This window comes from Crocodylus siamensis, chromosome 2, assembly GCF_052110815.1.
Source record: "Crocodylus siamensis isolate JL-2025a chromosome 2, ASM5211081v1, whole genome shotgun sequence".
NCBI lineage: Eukaryota > Metazoa > Chordata > Crocodylia > Crocodylidae > Crocodylus > Crocodylus siamensis.
The window spans coordinates 89,603,548-89,621,975 of NC_143396.1; the positions used below are offsets into that span (position 1 = coordinate 89,603,548).

The 18,428-nt window shown below is 41.8% G+C and overlaps 1 protein-coding gene across 4 annotated transcripts in view; it reads right to left on the reverse strand.

Annotated features, from left to right (window-relative positions):
• Window positions 1-18,428, reverse strand: part of GUCY1B1 (guanylate cyclase 1 soluble subunit beta 1) — an 80,486-nt gene that overhangs the window by 20,559 nt on the left and 41,499 nt on the right. For all 4 annotated transcript variants that reach the window (XR_016440762.1, XM_090036313.1, XM_090036314.1 and 1 more), the window contains exons 5-6: window positions 14,996-15,193; window positions 635-865 (exon numbers count right to left, since the gene is read on the reverse strand). Coding sequence is in view for 3 of the 4 variants with exons in the window: in XM_090036313.1 (XP_089892439.1) it covers window positions 635-865; window positions 14,996-15,193 (429 nt within the window). In the remaining variant the exon portion in view is untranslated. The remainder of the gene's footprint in view (window positions 1-634; window positions 866-14,995; window positions 15,194-18,428) is intronic.

Here is an 18,428-nt window from a genome sequence, read left to right on the forward strand (position 1 = left end):
CATAATATCATTAATACTATTCTTATTCTCCCTCTCCTTTCCCATATATAATTAACTGCATTTATTAGTTGTATTTGGTCTAATGTTTCATATTGCTGTATGTATACATACACAATACATAGTACAATAGGGCTGTAATCTTAACTGCAGCTTGTGGGTACTACTGTAATATAAAAAACAGCAGGAAAGAACAATTGTGTTGAATCAGGTATATAGACATACATCAAACTTAAGAGTCTGGTTCTCTAATCAGAACGTAGTAAGAATCAGTGCTGATTTACAAGTCAAAGGAATATTCAATTGGCAGCTATGTTGGCTTTGTAGGCCTTAAATTAGGGAAATAGTTCTTCTTTTGAAAATAATAACCCCTGAATACGTAGAGAGAACGATGTGTCAGGGAACAAGGTGTAATTTGTGTACCGTTTCAGAGTAGAACAGCACTGTTAGATGAAGATTAAACACTCTGAAGGACAAAAACAAACCCAGATGTTATTTAAAATGTCTTCAGAATTAGTCTGCAGAATCTATTATCATACTGTAATATATAAGCATATATGAAACCAAACCAGCGTTTGTATTGTTTAAAAAATATAATATTCATTTTTAAACTGCTCATTAAAGATAATGGCCTGACCTGAGGAAGGACTCTGTATATAGCATTGCCACACTGTGTGACCACCAGATCTCTGTCAAATATTATGTGGAAAGGAAAAGCCTTGCAGAAAGTATATGGACTGATACGAGATTCCTGGGTACCATTCTCTTCAAATCTGTCAAGGTCTTCATAAAAATCCTCTTCCTTAGATTCTTTCTCTTCAATCAAAAACTGAATGTGGTCACATTCTTCACTTCTCTGCTGAATTACCTGGACAAAGAAGAAGAAACATTGCAGGTGGCAAAAGTCTTTTCCCCATATTTATAAAAGGAATCTTATTTCAAGGACAAAAAACACATTTAGACATTATATAAATAAACGTCAAAGGATGACTTCTGCTCTTCCAAAAACAAGGTACTCTAGTTGCATCCCTAGTTATAAAAAAAACTTCTGTAATTTGAGGGGAATGATCATTTCTTTGTTTAAGCATCTGCTCTTAGTATTAAATAAATAATTAAAATTAAATTGATTAAATTGGATAATTACATTATTTAAATAAATTATATTTAATGAATAGCTCTATACTAACTCCAGGCCTTCTAAGTAGGGGATTCAGTCTTAGGTAAGATTGGTTTCTGTTGGCATAGGATCTGTTGCGAGGGAAACCCAGTCCAGAAGGCTTTGTGTTGCTCAAGTCACCTGCATCTGCATCTCTACCTACGTATGGAACCTATACTTGGTCAATGGAGCTAAAAAAAAAAAAGCAATGCTGACTGCAGAGAGGGCATGGTATGGGCAGGCTGTTCTGCCCATTTCTGGACTCATCTCTGCAAGCTCACCATGGAATCAACTGCAGTACAAAGCTGCCCTACTCTCATGAACTTCCAAGGGTAAGCAGTCATTTGTCCTCTTTGTGAGCAAAAGACTGCTTCCTCATTGGAGTAGCTTCTACTTATTCTAGAAGCAATTTGCACCACCCTATACCCATGAACCTGAATCAAACCTAAAATGCATGTGAAACAGGAAACATCTTCTGTATGGCCTAGGAACAAAGAAACGATCCCAAAGCCCACACTTGTAGAAATAAACTGAAGACGAGCGAGTGGTTTTTCCCATTCTCTGCAGCTTGAGTATAAATAGATGGTCGCATTTTAAATAAACCAGATGTTTTCTTCTTGAAAAAAAATTATTCCACTCATGTTAATGTGTCTGCTTTCACACAGCTGGGTTGATAAACTGATTATTAGGAGTGGTCCTTACTAATATCACAAGCTTTATGGATAGGGACTTACCTAAATTGCAGCAAGATTGAAGTATTTCATGGGCCACTTGTGGCAGGCAGAGCCGATTTCACAGTGTCCCCCCACTCACTGCTGATTGGACAAGAAGCCAATCACTCATCTTCAGACTGCAGTGTCGCTACAGCATTGTATCAGGTTTCTTGCTGAAAGTGCCCCCCCACCCCGATCCCGGATTGAGGCCGAGCGGGAGTTCCAGGAGGCCGGCCACTATTCCAGCTTCGCCCCAGTGACCCGTGCTTTTTGCTTCCTTGAGACTGGTGCCTACATCACTAGCTCAGCCTCTCACCAATTCTCTCTCAAACCACATGGTCTATGGCTGCAGGGATTGCCATGCTTTCTTTGTATTCCGGTAAGCTTTTATTTAGGGGGAAGGGGAAGGGTAGGTCCATGCAAAAAAAAAAAAAAAAATTATCACAGGAAACACTGTTTTTTGTGATCACTCCTGTTTTTCATGGTTTCTGTGAAAATTGAGAAACTGCAATTTATGTAGGTCCCTAATTATGGATCATAGGAAAAGAAAATGAACAAAGTCTTCTGCCTAGTGTAGTAGGGAGGGCTGTGTGGAAATGAGGGGTCTGAATCTGTAATCCTTATTCAGAAAGACAGTAATGGCTGCATTATCTGGCCCCATAATTACAACTAATAAAATAAAAAAGTTTTTGCCAAATCATATTTGCTAGTGTTTCATATTAAAAACATAATTTTACATGTTATATTAACTAACTTGCAGTGTAATTTCTTGAGCTCAGGATACCAGTTCAACAATGTTGCTCAAAATTCATTAGAATAATGAAATGAATAGGGATAATTTTGTTTCCATGAAGAGTCATATATCATGATAAAATTAAAACAGATGCCTAACAGAATATCATAATTTATGTAGTGAGGCCAAATTCACCTCCTTTCCAAACCTAATTAAATGTAATAGATGGAATAATTCTATTTGTGCAGTACTGTTTAGCAGCAATTTATTGTAACATATCAGTACTGGTTCTGTTCTCAATTAAGGCCTGATCTAAAGCTCAGTGAAATCAATGAGATGCTTTCTATAGATGTTAGAGAATTTTATATCAGACCTTCACATAGTGAGCAAATCTACAGGCTTCAACAAGGTGTAAAGTAGGCCTGATACAGCAAAATCCCTATTCAAGTGTTTAATAAATCCTGTTGATGATATAAAGCATGGATTCAAGAATGACTTAAATGTTTTTTTGTTTTGGTTTGTTTTTTTAATCCCAGACCAAAATGTTAAAATCACCAGACAGGATCAAAAAGAAGGGGAACAAAGGCCTGTATGAGCCCTAAAATGGCAAATCTCTTAGGCTTAATCTACTTTTGACAGTTTCAAAATGAAAACATAAGTACACATGGCTTCGAACATTGAAATGTAATCACTAATATTTGCAGCATATTACAGGGTCTTTCCCTTTCTATGCCTGGTTGTAACTGCTGTTTGGTAATATCAGTTACATACACACAGACAGAGGCATTACCAAAAATCCTTTCCATCTGTGCAAGGTAAAACTATGTTGTGCTTTTACAGCACCAGGAGGTTTAACTATCCAAACGACTTTGTAGGCATCAAAGGATTAGGACCTAAAATGTAATAATGATACTAGTGTTTACAAATATTTCTATGTTATACAGAAGAAAGCTGTGTGGCACAGCGGCAAAGAGAGCAGTTCTACAACAGAGCAGAAGCCAGGACTTGTGACTTGCAATCACGTGTTAAATAACAGGAACAGCTCTTCCACTTGCATGTCTTTTGTCCTGCTCCTCATTTCTATTGGGCTGAGGCTGTTTTTATTTGCACTAGCCAAGTGGGACTACATTAAGCACAAAAATACAGCTGAGATACAAACCGCAGAATCCCATTTCGCTTTATGTGCCCAAATGGCAATTACCTAGCCATGCAACTGCCATTTTTGGTCCTTATGCACAGTTTGCAATCTTCCTACATGCACAGCATGGTACACGTCCACACAGCTACTGACCACACACAGTAGGCTACACCCTGGTCAGGCAAATACATAACTGCATATACATCTGACCTAGGGAATGGCAAGACAAACTATGCTGGCAAAATACCATGACCTAGCAGATGGAGCAGGAGGTCTTTCCCATGTCTGAACCCAGTATTCCCTAACTTCATAAATGAATGCATGAAAGCAAAGGATGTTACTTAAACAAATCATTCATATGTTATTTTCAAAACTCCTGTCAGACAAGGCAAGGAATGAATGCTACTAAAAATAAATAGATTAATCTGAAAATGTCTAGCAAGGCTTGAGATTTGATCCTACAAAGATACATTAAGCTTCCTCAATTGATAAGGCCAGCCACCTATTGTGTATGAGTGCTGGCAAGTTTCCCTATCTTTACAGAATGCAAAATGTGTCACAATCGCATAAGGCTGCCATCAGAATGCATAATCCTGGCTTTGAAGTGAGCACTCAAACAAACAGCACTGTAAAGGGCAATTGTGACGATAGAAAAAGCGACACACAAACAAACATTCCTGTACTCAATAAGACAACAATGCCACTAAACGTGTGGAAAACAGAGAAGTGGTTAGCCTGAAATCAGGCAGAAAGTTAGATGGGGGCCACCTTAGAGACTAACTAGTTCAAAGAGGCATGATTTTTTTTTTTTTTTTTTTTGGGTGACAGACTATTTTATCATCCTCTACAAACCCCCCCCCCCCCCCCAAAACCTCATGTCTCTCTGAACCAGTCTCTAAGGGTACCTATGCACAAGTGCAGAGGCTCCTCTGACGTGGTATAATTACAGCACATCAAAGCAGACTCCATTAATTGAGTCTGCTGGAGCATGACAATTACCACAATCCAGCTAGCCTCCATGTCTCGCATATCAGCATCCCCACAAACAAGCTTTAGTTTAAGTGCCCTCGCAGCCATTTTGAAGTGCAGGGATGTGAAACATGAGTTGCTGTGGAGCTTTAATTAAAGTGGCTCTTGGAGCCGCTCTAATTAAAGCGCTTCCCCCCACTCCCTGGAACATGTGTAAAAAAGTACCCTTAAGGTACCACCCTGGCCTGCCTTCTGCCTGTGTAGAAAAAGAAGCAAAGAAAACAACTAAAGGCCTGAGCCAAAGCCATCAATGAGAACCTTTGCATTAATTTGAATGGAATTTGGACCAAACCCTAGAGGAAAGCAAATTCATCTGCACCTGTTAAAAGCAGTAAGCAAGTTAAATTATTATGGACTCTCTGTATATAATGTACCTATAAATTGGATTCCTGCAGTTGATTTTCTAAAAACTACCCTGTAACAAGGGGCCTGCTCTGGGCCAATCTCACTGTAGTCCACCCACCTGTTTCTGGGCTAACCAGCCGTTTTCTCACGTGCCACACCTTGTTGTGAATTAGTTCATTGATGCAATTATGTCGGAGGCTGCCCATTTTCTGCCCCGATGCCAGGGGGTGCTATCTGCAGCTCCATTCCTCCTCTACACCGCAGCCAAGCCTTGCTGATGGCATCTAGATGTTATCATCATCACTGGCCCCCCACACTGGGCCCCAGAATACTCCTAATTGAACCCTGCCTGGATTCCTCTCTTCAGGCAGTCTCATCCGCCTTCATACTAGGCAGCATAGCTCCCTGAACCACTTCCCCTTCAGGTGTGGTCCCCCGGGACCTTTGGCTACTAGCCCCGACCCACCTCCAGGCCAGCTGGGACCCCAAGCATGCAGCTCTTGGGCATTCCTTGCAGTGGGCCCCCAGCCCTTTGACCCTTCCAGTCCTGGCCCTAGCATGGACCAGTCAGGGGAAGTTCAGACAGGCATGAGTCTATGGCCTTTTCTCTCTCTCTCTAGGGGTCCACCCTCCAGGCCCTCCAAACAAGAGGTAAACCACCTGGTTGTAGGAGCTAGGGGTTAAGGCACCCCAACCCACCTTTCACCAGGGTGGTAACTGGCCTGGCATTTCCTGGGGGCTCCCATGCCACTGAGAGCCCCACCAGGCCACCCACTCCCAGCAGGGAGCAGTTTTAGGTCATGCCCAGGACCAGGAGCCTCCTGACCATCCCCTACAGCTCCTCCCTTACCTCTAGATGATACCAGCAGCCCCCCAGCCAGGCAGTGTTGTTGCCTGGCCTCCAGCAGCAGAACTGCCCTGTTTACATGAGCAGCCCTAGGTTCAAAATGGCTGCCCCCATCAGGCACCTGGCAGCTGACAGCTCCAGGCCCTTAAAGTGGCAGGCACAAACAGTGCCCTGCCATATACCCTAAAAGACTGAATATAGAAAATCATAGAAAATTAGGGTTGGAAGGGACCTCAGGCGGTCATCTAATCCAACCCCCTTCTCAAAGCAGGACCATCCCCACCTAGATCATCCCAGCCAAAGCTTGGTCTAGCCAGGTCTTAAAAACCTCTAAGGATGGAGATTTTACCACCCTCTGGGTAACCTGTTCCAGTGCTTTACTACCCTCCTAGTGAGAACAGAATGTTACGTTTCCACTACAGTTTCCCTAATCTGCAACATTATTAAGTAACACGACTGGGAACTATCTGGCATTTACTGATCCAGTATAGGCTATCCTTCCTATAGTTATCTGTTCTGTTTGGTGCAGGGCTGCCATCAACCTTCCATCCTATCAACCTGGTTCCAAGCCCAATGCCAAAATTCACACACCTCCCTCATATGACAGAGAAGGGGTCGAAGAAGAAATTGTCTCTCGGTTGCAACACCTATTAAGAGACTCATTCCCATTCCACATCATTAGGAGATGCCTTCCAATCTGCCTCACTCTGAACAAATATCTGCAGTCAGCATCTGTCTTCCAGAGGTACCAACACCCCTCTCTTTCCTCCTTGCCAAACTGTTCTTTCCCTGATAGTGGCCATAATCATATCAATTCCCAGAGAAAGAGTTTTAGCACATCTTCTGTGAATAACTCAGATAATGGATACACAATTTATGATAGGTAATCTTGAGCCGTTCGTTCAGCTAACATTATTTACTTCTCTCATAATTTTCACCACTTATAAAGTCTGGCAGGTCTTCTACCAAACTCTCTACTAAAGAATCTCAAAACAGGTTAAAATTGTCCCTGAAGAAAAAATCCAACACTACCTAATAGGGATCAAAAAGATTTAAAAAAATGCATCTTTTCTCTTGACTTTTTCAAAGCATTTATATTAAAGAATTTAATAGAATATAAATGTTATGCAGAATGTTTTAGAATGATTCAAAATGCACAGCAAGGATCACATTATGCACAATATTTTTGTAGATGTTTATAAAAATATCTATACAATCCTACCGGTTTCATACCAAGTACATTCTATTCCCTTTTTCCTGCAGTACCTTAATCCTTTACTTGCACGTCTATTTAAATAAGGACTTTCAAGTATTTAAAAATCTGGCTAAATTCTGCACTCAGTTTCATTTGTGTAAATTCAAATGAAACCTACAGAGCTAGTTTTCATTTGGTGTAAACTGAAATTGAGGATGTGGCCCAAAGTGATTCTGACCAAGTAACAATAGGGTATATCTTGAATAGATGAGAGCAACACTTAGCCTACCGTATTATAAATGAAAATCACAGAATTCCAACGATATGCAAATAGCACTGGAGAATATGCTGACAAATGCTTGATAAATGACAGACCAACATCAACAGTGACAAAGCCAAGAATCAAGTTTAATTCTGCTTCCTCCAGTGGTTCTAGCTGGTTAGTGACGTCAACCTACAACGTCTAGGAGCTCAATCACCATGGCAACTGCAGTTAAAATCAAGACAAATCACCATTCAGGTTTCAAAGAGAATATACAGCATCTACCCAGTTCCCTCTCCTGTGCTTCACAACAAAATATATCTTCAGTATCTTCAGTTCCTGCTCAGATAAATGTAAAGTTACATCAATACTAAAGACGCAGACCATTTTGAAAAACCCCTTGTTCTGGTACAAACAATAGTAAATATCTCTCCCAAGACACTTGAGAGCACACCTGTTTTAGGCACAACACGAAGCATTTTGAAATTACTGGCATATTCTAAGAATCTCACAGAAAAAGATGAGTTTCACCTTTTAAAAAAGCAAATAGCATTGCAACTTATTTACATATTGTACACAGCGGCATTCTATGCTAAATATATATCAGAGTTGTTCAACTGATGGCCCAAGGGTTGCAAGGGAACTGTAACAGGCTCAACTGCAGTCCTTGTGCTCCCACCTGGTTACTGCTCCCCCCACTCCCATCACTTTGGCTGCAACAACAGAAGGGATGTCCAGGCTCTGTCTCCCTCTGGCTTCCATTCCCCAGCCCCAGGGGGTAGGCCAGTGCATTATAGCACACTACAATCTGCAGTACCAGAGAAGCCCATGGATCAGGGTGCCTGAGGAGTGCAGCGCAGCAGGGAAGGCAGTGGCCAAGAAGCTTAGAGTGTGATGGGGTGCCCAGGAGCATGGTGCAGCAGATGGGACACCAGAGCACGTGGGGAAGATAGGGCAACATGGGTCCCATGGTACCTTCTTGTGCAGCTTCTGGATACTGAGAAGTTGCATATTATCCACTAAACTTCATACGATGCAACATACTTGAAGAGAAATGAAGGCCGGGATAAAATAGATTTATCAATATATTCAATCTTCATCTTATTGATTTCACTTTCATTTATTTCTCAGAAGGAAGAAGTATCACTGCACAAGGATCCTGTTTGTCAGTGTATTATTTCTATATAGTCAGACTTCAGCTATCCATGATTTAATACAGGATGGGATCCTTGGCTTTGTATTAGCAATCCTCGTTGAATGACGCTACTTGACAAGTTCTGATTTAGCTATTTCCAAGTGGCTGTTACTTGGGGAGTAATAGCAAGTATTTGGTGCATCATAATACAAAGCAAATGTTAAGAAAATGCTATGGTCAAACAGTTTCAAACCCCAGAGTTAGAACTAGGAGAATACCTTTATCTGGCAATGAACTGCAGTTCCCACTGAACTGCAAATTCTCTGTATGAGCCTGGGAAGTTCTTGACTATTAGTGTCAGCAATCACCCAGTCTGATCATCCTTACACAACTAACTGGATCATCGGCTCAGTTCTGTGGCATCAAAATTCTATTACAATCAGTAGCAAGATGATCTTGAACAACATTATGGATTTACAAATCCTAGGAAATCTGTGAAGCAACAATTCTATTTGGCTGGTCATCCTCATGATATAATAGTCTCAGATGAATAAAAACAAAACAATGTACTCGTCTCAATATTTCTTTTTCCCCTCATGTGGTCGGGAAGTTTCTGTGCAGCCTGGAGGGTTAAAATCTTAACCCCTTTTGGAAAAATATTAAAACTCAGATTTTGCATCAGGAGCCAGTGACAGACTCTTACAAATTCCATTGTGGTGTGGAAAGCCTCTAGGGCAAGAAGAGGAACAGGAATAGGCAAGTAACACTCGCACCAATTAATTTGGGGTGGGGAAAAAATTATAATGCTACTGAAGGCACCTAACAGACAAAAACTCATCAACATTAATGTCCAATCTTCCTCTTTCAGCAGAAGATCACAAAGAAATGCAAGTAAAAGAAAACACATGCAATTTTATCTCTGATTCATGAAACTCCACTCAGGAGAAGTGGGAACATGAATGTTTTATAGAGCCGAATATCAGCTGAGATATGAATGCCACTGATCACACATGGCAAGGCTGGGAATTCACCAGCGGCAGATCCTGGCACATTAGAGAGGTCTCTTACCACATACAATGCTGTGAAAGTCAGCCTGCTCTGCTCTGAAAATGGTCTCAGTCAATACAAGTGGGGTGGCCGGCAGCCTTATTTTGTAAAAATTGGACTTAAAATACCTGTTTCAGAGCATAATATTCATCCTGTATGGAGGCCTGGCTGCAATGACGTCAGTCAAAATTTTAGGTAGGGCTGTCTAAACTCCCCCTCCAACATTTATGTCTTTTTTATTAAATTCACTTGTGATTATACTGCTCTACCCCTAAAATCCACCAGATGCTAAGGAGTATTTAATGAAATATGTGCTTTGAAGTACCAGGAATTGCAGCATAGTTCCTAGGCCAGGCTTCAATATGGGGATTGTGCTACTTAGGTCTTTTGGTGATGGAAAAACAGACATCCATGTTGACATCATTAGATCTATCAGTTGCATGCAGTTCCACTGACCAGGAGGTTTTGATGACACTCCAGTAAACAGACGTTACTTTTGAGTAGTTCTGGTTTTTTCTTTTGAGAAAGTACAGAGCAGTAGTGGGCAATTGCTCATCTTCCGTCCGAGCTCTCAGGCAGGATTCGGACTCTCCAGTTCCATCTATAACAAGTCTGTGAGCAGTCACGCTGTAGTGGACTCAGGTTATGGTGGAGTCCTACTCTACACTTTCATTTCATATGACCAGGACAGTGTAACTAACTTATGCAACACATGGCAGAGCCTGGGGTTTTTCAGAGGCAGTGCCCGAGTTTCATTTTAGATAATACTGGATGTGTCTGTACATCCAATACTTGTGCATGCAATTCAGTACAACTATTCATGTATTGTTCTTATTATAAAGTTGACCCTGCATATAATTCAACCCCACATTTTGATGTTCAATTTAAGGAAAAAACTGTTCACCCCCCCACTATAAGTTGATAAACAGATAGAGACCTTGGAATGCTAGTGTCCTTACAAAAATCAGAGAATCAAATAAATAAGGAAATGACCCAAAGGGTTAAACACACTGAAAATACTAAAATGAGAATTGCGCTGAAATTCAGACTTAGTATTTTTATAACAGGCATAAATATGCTGCAAGTACGAAAGTCAGGAGTGTAGAGGAACCAATTACAGGTCAACCCTGCATGGAAGTCAAGTGCTATGTTGTGGTTCTTCTGGAGGAAAACGTGCTAGACTTACAATCTGACCAATACAGCATTTATTACCTCAAAATCAAATCACTATAATACACTTAATCTACACTACACCTGGAAGCCTCAGCTATTGCATAATCCAAACACTTATTTGGTTTTGCAGTGCTTCTAAAATGGCCACATTACATTTGTTCATAAAACGTATACCAATTCCTATTTGTTTCAAGGTATCACTTTTAACCTATAAAGCCCTAAACACTGTGGCTCCTTCCTATTTTAGGTCCAACAGATCCAAATTGCATTGACCCTCAGGGCGAAGTGAATTCTCAAAGCTTTTGAAAATGGAGCCGGTTGAAGAATATGTGGAGAGGGGAAAAGGTATGTTGGAGTAGGGACTGTTGGGTGGGTGAAGAAGAGTGGATGATGGCCTTTAGAGTTTTTCCTATTTCGATTTGTTTCTAGAGCACAGATTTTTAACTAGGGTGCCATGACATCCCTTTATGGATGTTGTATCTCTGTTTCTGGGAGATACTGTGTGATGCAGTACCAAGAAGCATCTGCAGCAGGAAGGGGGTGCCCTACTACGGCCCAGCTTGACAAGAGAAGCTGCCATGGGGCTGTTGCTGCTAGCCTGCCTGAGAGCCCACTCCAGCAATGCTACCACCATGGACAAGATATAATAAGTGCTAATCCAGGCACTGCACTTCTTGGGGGCGATGGGTATCCTCAAGCTTTGTACAGAGGCAAAGGTGCACAGAATATATCTTCCCTGCACATGGAAAATGAGGGGCACCCTCTGCCCACAATCCAGACGGTGCTGCTAAATTCAGAAGCGTTATAGCAGACGGCTTGGGTCTAGAAGGGTTGAGAACCAGTAATGTGGAGCATGGGGGAACATATTATGAATTTCTTAAAAATGTTACTCGAAAATCTGGAAGATGGAAACACTAAAATGCTAAATAACCCAGAATACAAGGTTCACAGAATTAGAATGAAAGAAAATCATCTCTTAACATTTTTTCAGATCCTGCTTTTCTGAGTATTTTACATACCCCAGTAGCAGACCAGCCACTTTGTCTAGCTTTAAACTGCTCATTCTGAGAACAGTTTGTATTAATGTCTGACCTCAGCATGAAGAGAAAATTACTGGTTTTTTGCATTAATAAAACTGTGACTGTAATGCTAATGGGCAGATTTTAACCCTATACACAGACTAAGTAGTATCTTATTCCATGAAAAATGCCACTGAAGTCATTGAGAGCATTTGGGAAACAGTGATATTTAAAGCAATTAAGGGTCACAAAGCATAGCCCTTCTTAGCTAACAGTGGTAGAGAAATGTTTATTTCAGGATAAATTGCACATCCCAACCTTTGAGTGGGACTTAATATTTGTGGTAATTAGGGATGATGTTCCATTAGCAAAACATCACACAGAAATGTAATTAATGTAACTTGTAAAACATAATGTAAGCAATGGGTACTATACAGAGCACAGCAGTACAGATGTGCCAGTTACATTTAAGGGGATGCTATGCCTCTGGCTCATAAACCACATCTGTGTTAAATTAAATTCTGCTCAGTTACAGTAGCTTAGATTGATGTTAAGTTTCTCTTTAAATGGCAATATAGTAATGAAAAACTCTAGAAAAGCCCATGGAGATGACACAGAAGTGAAAAGTATATTGATAATCAATATTTAATTATCCTTAATGCATTTAATGTGCATAAAAAGTACTAGACTGATTTCAGCAGAATCTAAACAGCAACCCTACCCTTGCCAATCTACAGGGCTGGAGGAACTGTCAAGAGAGTTATTTTGACACTCATTCAGTCTGTGCCTATAAGCAGAGTCATGACTACTGTATTGTAGGGCTGTGCAAAATTTCACCGGCTGTTTCAACCTCGAAACAGCAAAATCAAAACGAAATGAAGGGCTTTCAAACAGCCTTGAAACGAAACAAGGGCAGTCAAAATGTTCCGAGTTTTGATGCTCAAGCTGGGGTTGCCTGCAGGGAACCAGAAAGTAAGGAAAAGGAGGTGGAAAGAGGGTGGAAGGACTGCTCTCATATTGACTGTGTAGCTGGTCAGCAACCGTGATCCTTCCCCAAGGTCCACTCCAATCCCAGTGCTCTGGGGGAAGGACAGAAAACATACACACACACACACACACACATCACAAGTTCTGCTCTGACCAATTTGAAGTGTAGTTTCCAAGAAACCTCTGCACCTATCTCCTTGAAAGCTAGCAGGCTTCATGGCCTCAGCAGGGGCCACCATGCCTGCACATTTCATCCAAATCAGACAAGAAATGACAAAGTTATAGGCAGTTTTGTGCTTCCCCATTCTATCCTGTGGGTGAAACATAAAAACAGTGGAACAGTCTCGACAAAACAAAATGGAACAGTGCTTTCAAAACTAAACGAAACTTGAAACAAAACACTGTCCCGTAGAAGCAAAAGTTGAAACGAAATGGTGCTGTTCTGCACAGCCCTACTGTGTTGGTGGTTTTGCAGTATGAACACCAAACAGGTAGAATCTAAACATACTGAGGCATCACCAACTTTCAGGCACAAATTTGACCTGGATTCTAAGAAGAAACCTGAAAATAAAAAAAGTTAAGTGTCTCATTACCAAACTCTTAGTCATCCAGTCTCCCAAAATACATCACTTAAGCCGTGTAATTGTTTTGTTGTACAATCCCTAAATATGAGATGATTAACTAAGTAAACAAACACACAAATGTGTTTTTGAAGTAGTGATTTACATTCATAGTTAAATGTTACACTGCAAGTACAGTATACTTCAGATCTCCCTTGCTTTCAAGCTTTAACTAGGTTGGGGTAGGCAATTATTTGGTCACTTAGGAAGTTAGTGAGAGTTGTTGCAGGCTGGGGGTGGTGGGGTGCTAACCCAGGCTGGCCTGGCTTAGTGGGAGCAGGGAGGGGTAAAAGAAGGGCAACTAATCCTATTCAGCCCCAGGCCTGTTTCCCCACACCTACCACTGGGGGCACCAAATGGAGCAGGCAGATGGTGCGCTCAGCCAGGTGGATGGAATGGGGCCACGGGTAGGCGGGAAGCAGCATCCAGGATCATGGAGCAGCGACAGTACAGAGCCAGGGTGCATAGCAGAGCCACAATCCACTTTCTACAAGTCCCTGTCTGTGGAACTGGCAGCTGTCACAGGGATCTGTGGGGAGCAGACTGCAGTGCTGCCCTGGGCTCTGGGCCCATGCTGTCACTGCCCTGAGATCCCAGACCTACCCACCTGTCCCACACCCTGAATGCCCACAGCCCCATCCCATCTGACCGGCCAAGCACACCCTGCCCACAAGGTTCCTGGGCTGGTCTTCACAGAAACTCCGCCTACCCATCTACATGGTGCCCCAGCAGTGGGTTCAGGGTGGACTGGCAGCAGCAGCTGGGCAGAGCAAGCTGCTGCTTGGGGAGCTGCTGAGAAGCCAAGTCATGTGTCTGGGGGTGGTGGGATTGGCCACACGTGCCATGGCCCAGGCTGCCCCCTGTGCCTGAGCCAGGTAGGGCAATGCAGGCTGGACAGAATCCATTGGTGAGCCACATGCAGCCCACAGGCCATATTTTTCACTCCTGAGTTAGATTCAAAGTAGAACAAAGTATTATTTTTTAGTTTAAAGCAATATACATTTCTTTCATTAGTACTAGACCGGTAATCCATAGTAATCAGAAAGAGGAACTGTGCTCTTATAGTTGCAATCTATCAGATAAGCAAGAAAAGTAAATAAATGTTCCTAATCACTTAATTTAATTAAAGATTTCATGACACCTTATAGAAAAAGATGCATTTCCCCATATATCTTGACTAAATTACACTGTGAGGAATTTAAAATCTACTATCCAGTTTCAATGGGACATGGTAATGTTGTTCACTTCTTGGCCCAGACCTGTGGTGCATTATGGCCATTTTGTAGTGGCATAAAGCAGCCTGAAAGTTGTCCCATACAGCTATCCTACTAGTGTAAGAAGATGTGAGCTTTTATGTCCTTTCCTTTTTGTGCAGCCATCATAGATGTATGACCAAGGAAAAGCTGGTGATTACAGCACAAGGCCTTTGGATTAATGGAGAGTTAGGTGGACCTGGAGAGCTTTTTGAGAACACTGACAGAATAAGTTTTGCGGAGAGGATGACAGAATAACGAAATACTGTCTTGTAGTATATCTTACAGCTCTTTCAATAATACGAAAGACGCTAACTTTCAATCTACATAAGCCATTAAGTTTTACCTTCATATCTATTTCTGTACCATGGATCTGCTGAGCTACTGTTTTGATGATCCCAATGACAATATCCTGGAGTCCTTCTCTCTCCGAATAATAATGCAGAATAAGTCCTTTCCCTTTTTCTGCATCAGTGCACCTGAAGGAAGGGGCTCGCATACCTGGGTAAATAGTGGCAAGATGGTCATGCAGAGCATCCAAGTTCTATAAAGAGAATTAAAAAAAACAAACACACACATGAGAAAAGGGTTCTTGCACATGGCAAACTGTCAAGGTGAGAATACAAGTCATTCAAATAATAGTTTATAGCATACTGATTCCTGGCTGGTCTAGTCCTATCATTTCCCAAACCAGCTGAAGTCACCTGTGAGGTTTCATCAGCCATTTCCAAGACTTCCCACAGCAGGGCTTTCAGGTGCTTGTATGCTGACTCTCAACACTAGCTAGTGTTACCATTACTAACCACCATGGAGAATGACTCTATTAATGGCATCAAAAGCAATACCAGTAAAAAATGCTCACAAAAGGGAGTTCCTGGTCCGTGCTGTTAGCACAAATTACAATAATATTTGAATTTTTCATCCACAGTGGATTGGAAATGCGTATGGTATCCCTTTGCCTGGTTTACCACCATCTTTCTCCTTCTGTTTTCCTCACCAAAATGAGGAGGCCAGCAGCCTCTTCCTTAGACAGAAGCTGACCAAGGTAGTTAGCTGTGTTGGTCTGAAGTCGGGCAAAAAGAAGGGCAGGATGCCACCCTGTCCTGCCTTGTTAGAGAAAAGGTATAACTATCAAGTCAACTGCTTGTATATGGATTTAGGGACCTAACTTTACATGTTTATATCTGAGAAACAGATTGACCTTACTGGTTTCAAAAAAAGGCTGACATTTTGAAAACTAAGAAAAATGACTAAAAAAATTTTCCTGGATCTGACAAAATGTTTGTAATTTCAAGTGGCATAGTAAGTCTTCCAAGTTAACTGAGCAAACTTCTCAAAAGCTGTTAAGAATACATGCAGTCATTGAGAACAATTGCATAAATCCAATGCACGGTGTCTTAAAAAGGACATGGTTAATATAAGACATAAGTTAGACATTTCCAAAAAATAAAAAGCCTCATTTTTTCCAACTTGCCATATGTTCCAGATATCTTGTCTAATTAAAACTTTGGCAAAAAAGCAACCCTTCTCTGGATAGAAACCTTAATTGAGAAATTGGAACACAGATTTATGAGGAGGTTAAAAGGGGACAGTGAGATTAAAAGCAGATTTTAGAATAAAATGCTAGGTACAGCCTTAATTATAGAGTCATTACCATGGCTCCATTTTTTCCCATTTGCCATGTAATGGCTTAGATGAAAGGGGCAATCTGGTTGGCCAAATAAATTGTCCAACCTACATAATAGTATACCTATCTTTTAAAGATTATGCAGATTCTTCACTTAGCAGGCCTTCAACATTGAGACACATCTCTAAATATTTTTTTCCTTTAGACTTTTCAACTTCAAGTTTTATTTAGTGTTTTTTGCCAGGTCCAGGAAAGGTAAAATGAAGATGTTTTAAACGTGTAGGTTGGATCACCACCATGTCTTTACTTAACATCTGTAGATCCTCAAAGTTGTGGAGATGGACTGAACCTGCTTTTTCATGGGCTATGAAAGGTTCCAACAGCTGTCTTTTCTCCTGGGAAGCCTCCGGAGGAAATGAGTTTCTCACAAATGAATTCTGTAGGATGTACTCAGCCATGAACTTCCTCCTTCACTTTCTTAGTTTGCCTCAAATTTATGTTTATACTAAGTTGCTATATCACGGTCGCCAAAATTAAAACTTCAGAGGTTAAACCTGCGATAGCACAGCCCAGCTCTTAGTGAGTATGCTAGGGAAAAGAGCACACATGCAGTCAGCACCTTGCTGATCTTTGCAGAGGCTAGGTATGATCATTCTGATACATGGAGCCCATGTCTACAGTGGCCACAAAGGTGTGAGAGTTAAAAAAAAACTATGGGAGCTGGCCACCTCCACAGGCAAGTGAACCATGAATGCTTTAAAACAGTTCAGAGCTACTGGCCCAACATGTGTTCCCCAGAAGCTTGATATGCAGCCTTCTTGGAAGAAGTCTTTTAAGGAGATATGCAAAATAGGATAGGTCTCAAAAGGAGCTGGTATTCAATACAATGGAAACAGACTCTGTATGCCAAATACTGCTTTTCTATTAAATGAATGTATAGATTAGTAATTAAGGCCACATTCCAATACAATTACTTCAAATGAACTTTATCCATCATGATAATAAAGACAATGATCCAGGTCCCGTTTTGCCATTCACAACCCCAGCTTAGATCAAGCAAAGGCTAAGTTCATGCAACTGGGCTCACGTTGGTGATCCTATCTTGCCCGTGGAACCTCTCAACAAAGACTCTTAGCACAAGCTTGAGTGTAAAGTAAATGCTTCCTTCAATGATCTAGTGCTTAAATAACTTGTATAGCACATGAGACGGCTAGATTCTAGGTACCCCTCAACTCAGGGGAAGACCACATCTTTTATATTCCAGCAGAATGCCCTGACCACAAAGCTACTGCCAAGGCTAGGCAATAAGGAAAGAAGGAAAGACTTCAGAACAACAGTAAACATGTGACAGCCTAACTCTATGGTCAAACAACTTGGGCACTGCTCTTGGAGGGGACCCTGGGTTCTGATACCTACCTCTACTTCCAATCTTTATATATGTTTTAGCCAATAATTCTGTACTGCCATTTGCTAAAGTTACAAATAGGAATATGTAGCAAATGTGGGCCATGGCTATGACACTCTCTGGGTAGCCCTCTCTTCCCTTTCGACTGCCACATCTTGATGTAATTACTTAAACTGGAAAAAAGGAGCTCATCCCAGGCTCCCACAATGAGCTCTCACTTGCTGCCAATCTGTGCATTAGAGCACTAATTGGCTTACGGTCCAATTTCGTGGCCTCCATCCTCCCCTACGGCCACACCGATCTTCATTGGTGTTATGGTTTTATCACTTTCCCCGGTTGGGGCCTCAGCCTGCATGGCCACCTCCCTTTTCCTTCTCACTGAGCCTTCTTAGCCTAAGCCCATTGTACCAGACCTGGCTTTCAGGTTCCATCCCCCATCTTATCCTTCACAAACTTGGGCCCTGGTCCTAGTCTCACCCCTCAGGGCTCTGGTCCCACTCAAGGCTACGGGCCTCCAGACCACAGTTCCACCCCCTAGTGCTCTGATTTTGACCCTCACGAGATGAGGGCCCCAGGCCCCCGCCTGCACCCTGCTCAGACATGGGACTCTCTGGCTCCATCTCCACCCTGCTTGGGCACTAAGCTTTAGCTCTCCTGGCTTCAGGCCACCACCAGTACTCAGTTTTGGCTGTCTTGGCCACCGCCTACCTGCAGTTTGAGCCCAACCCTTGGCAGGGGCTCAACCAC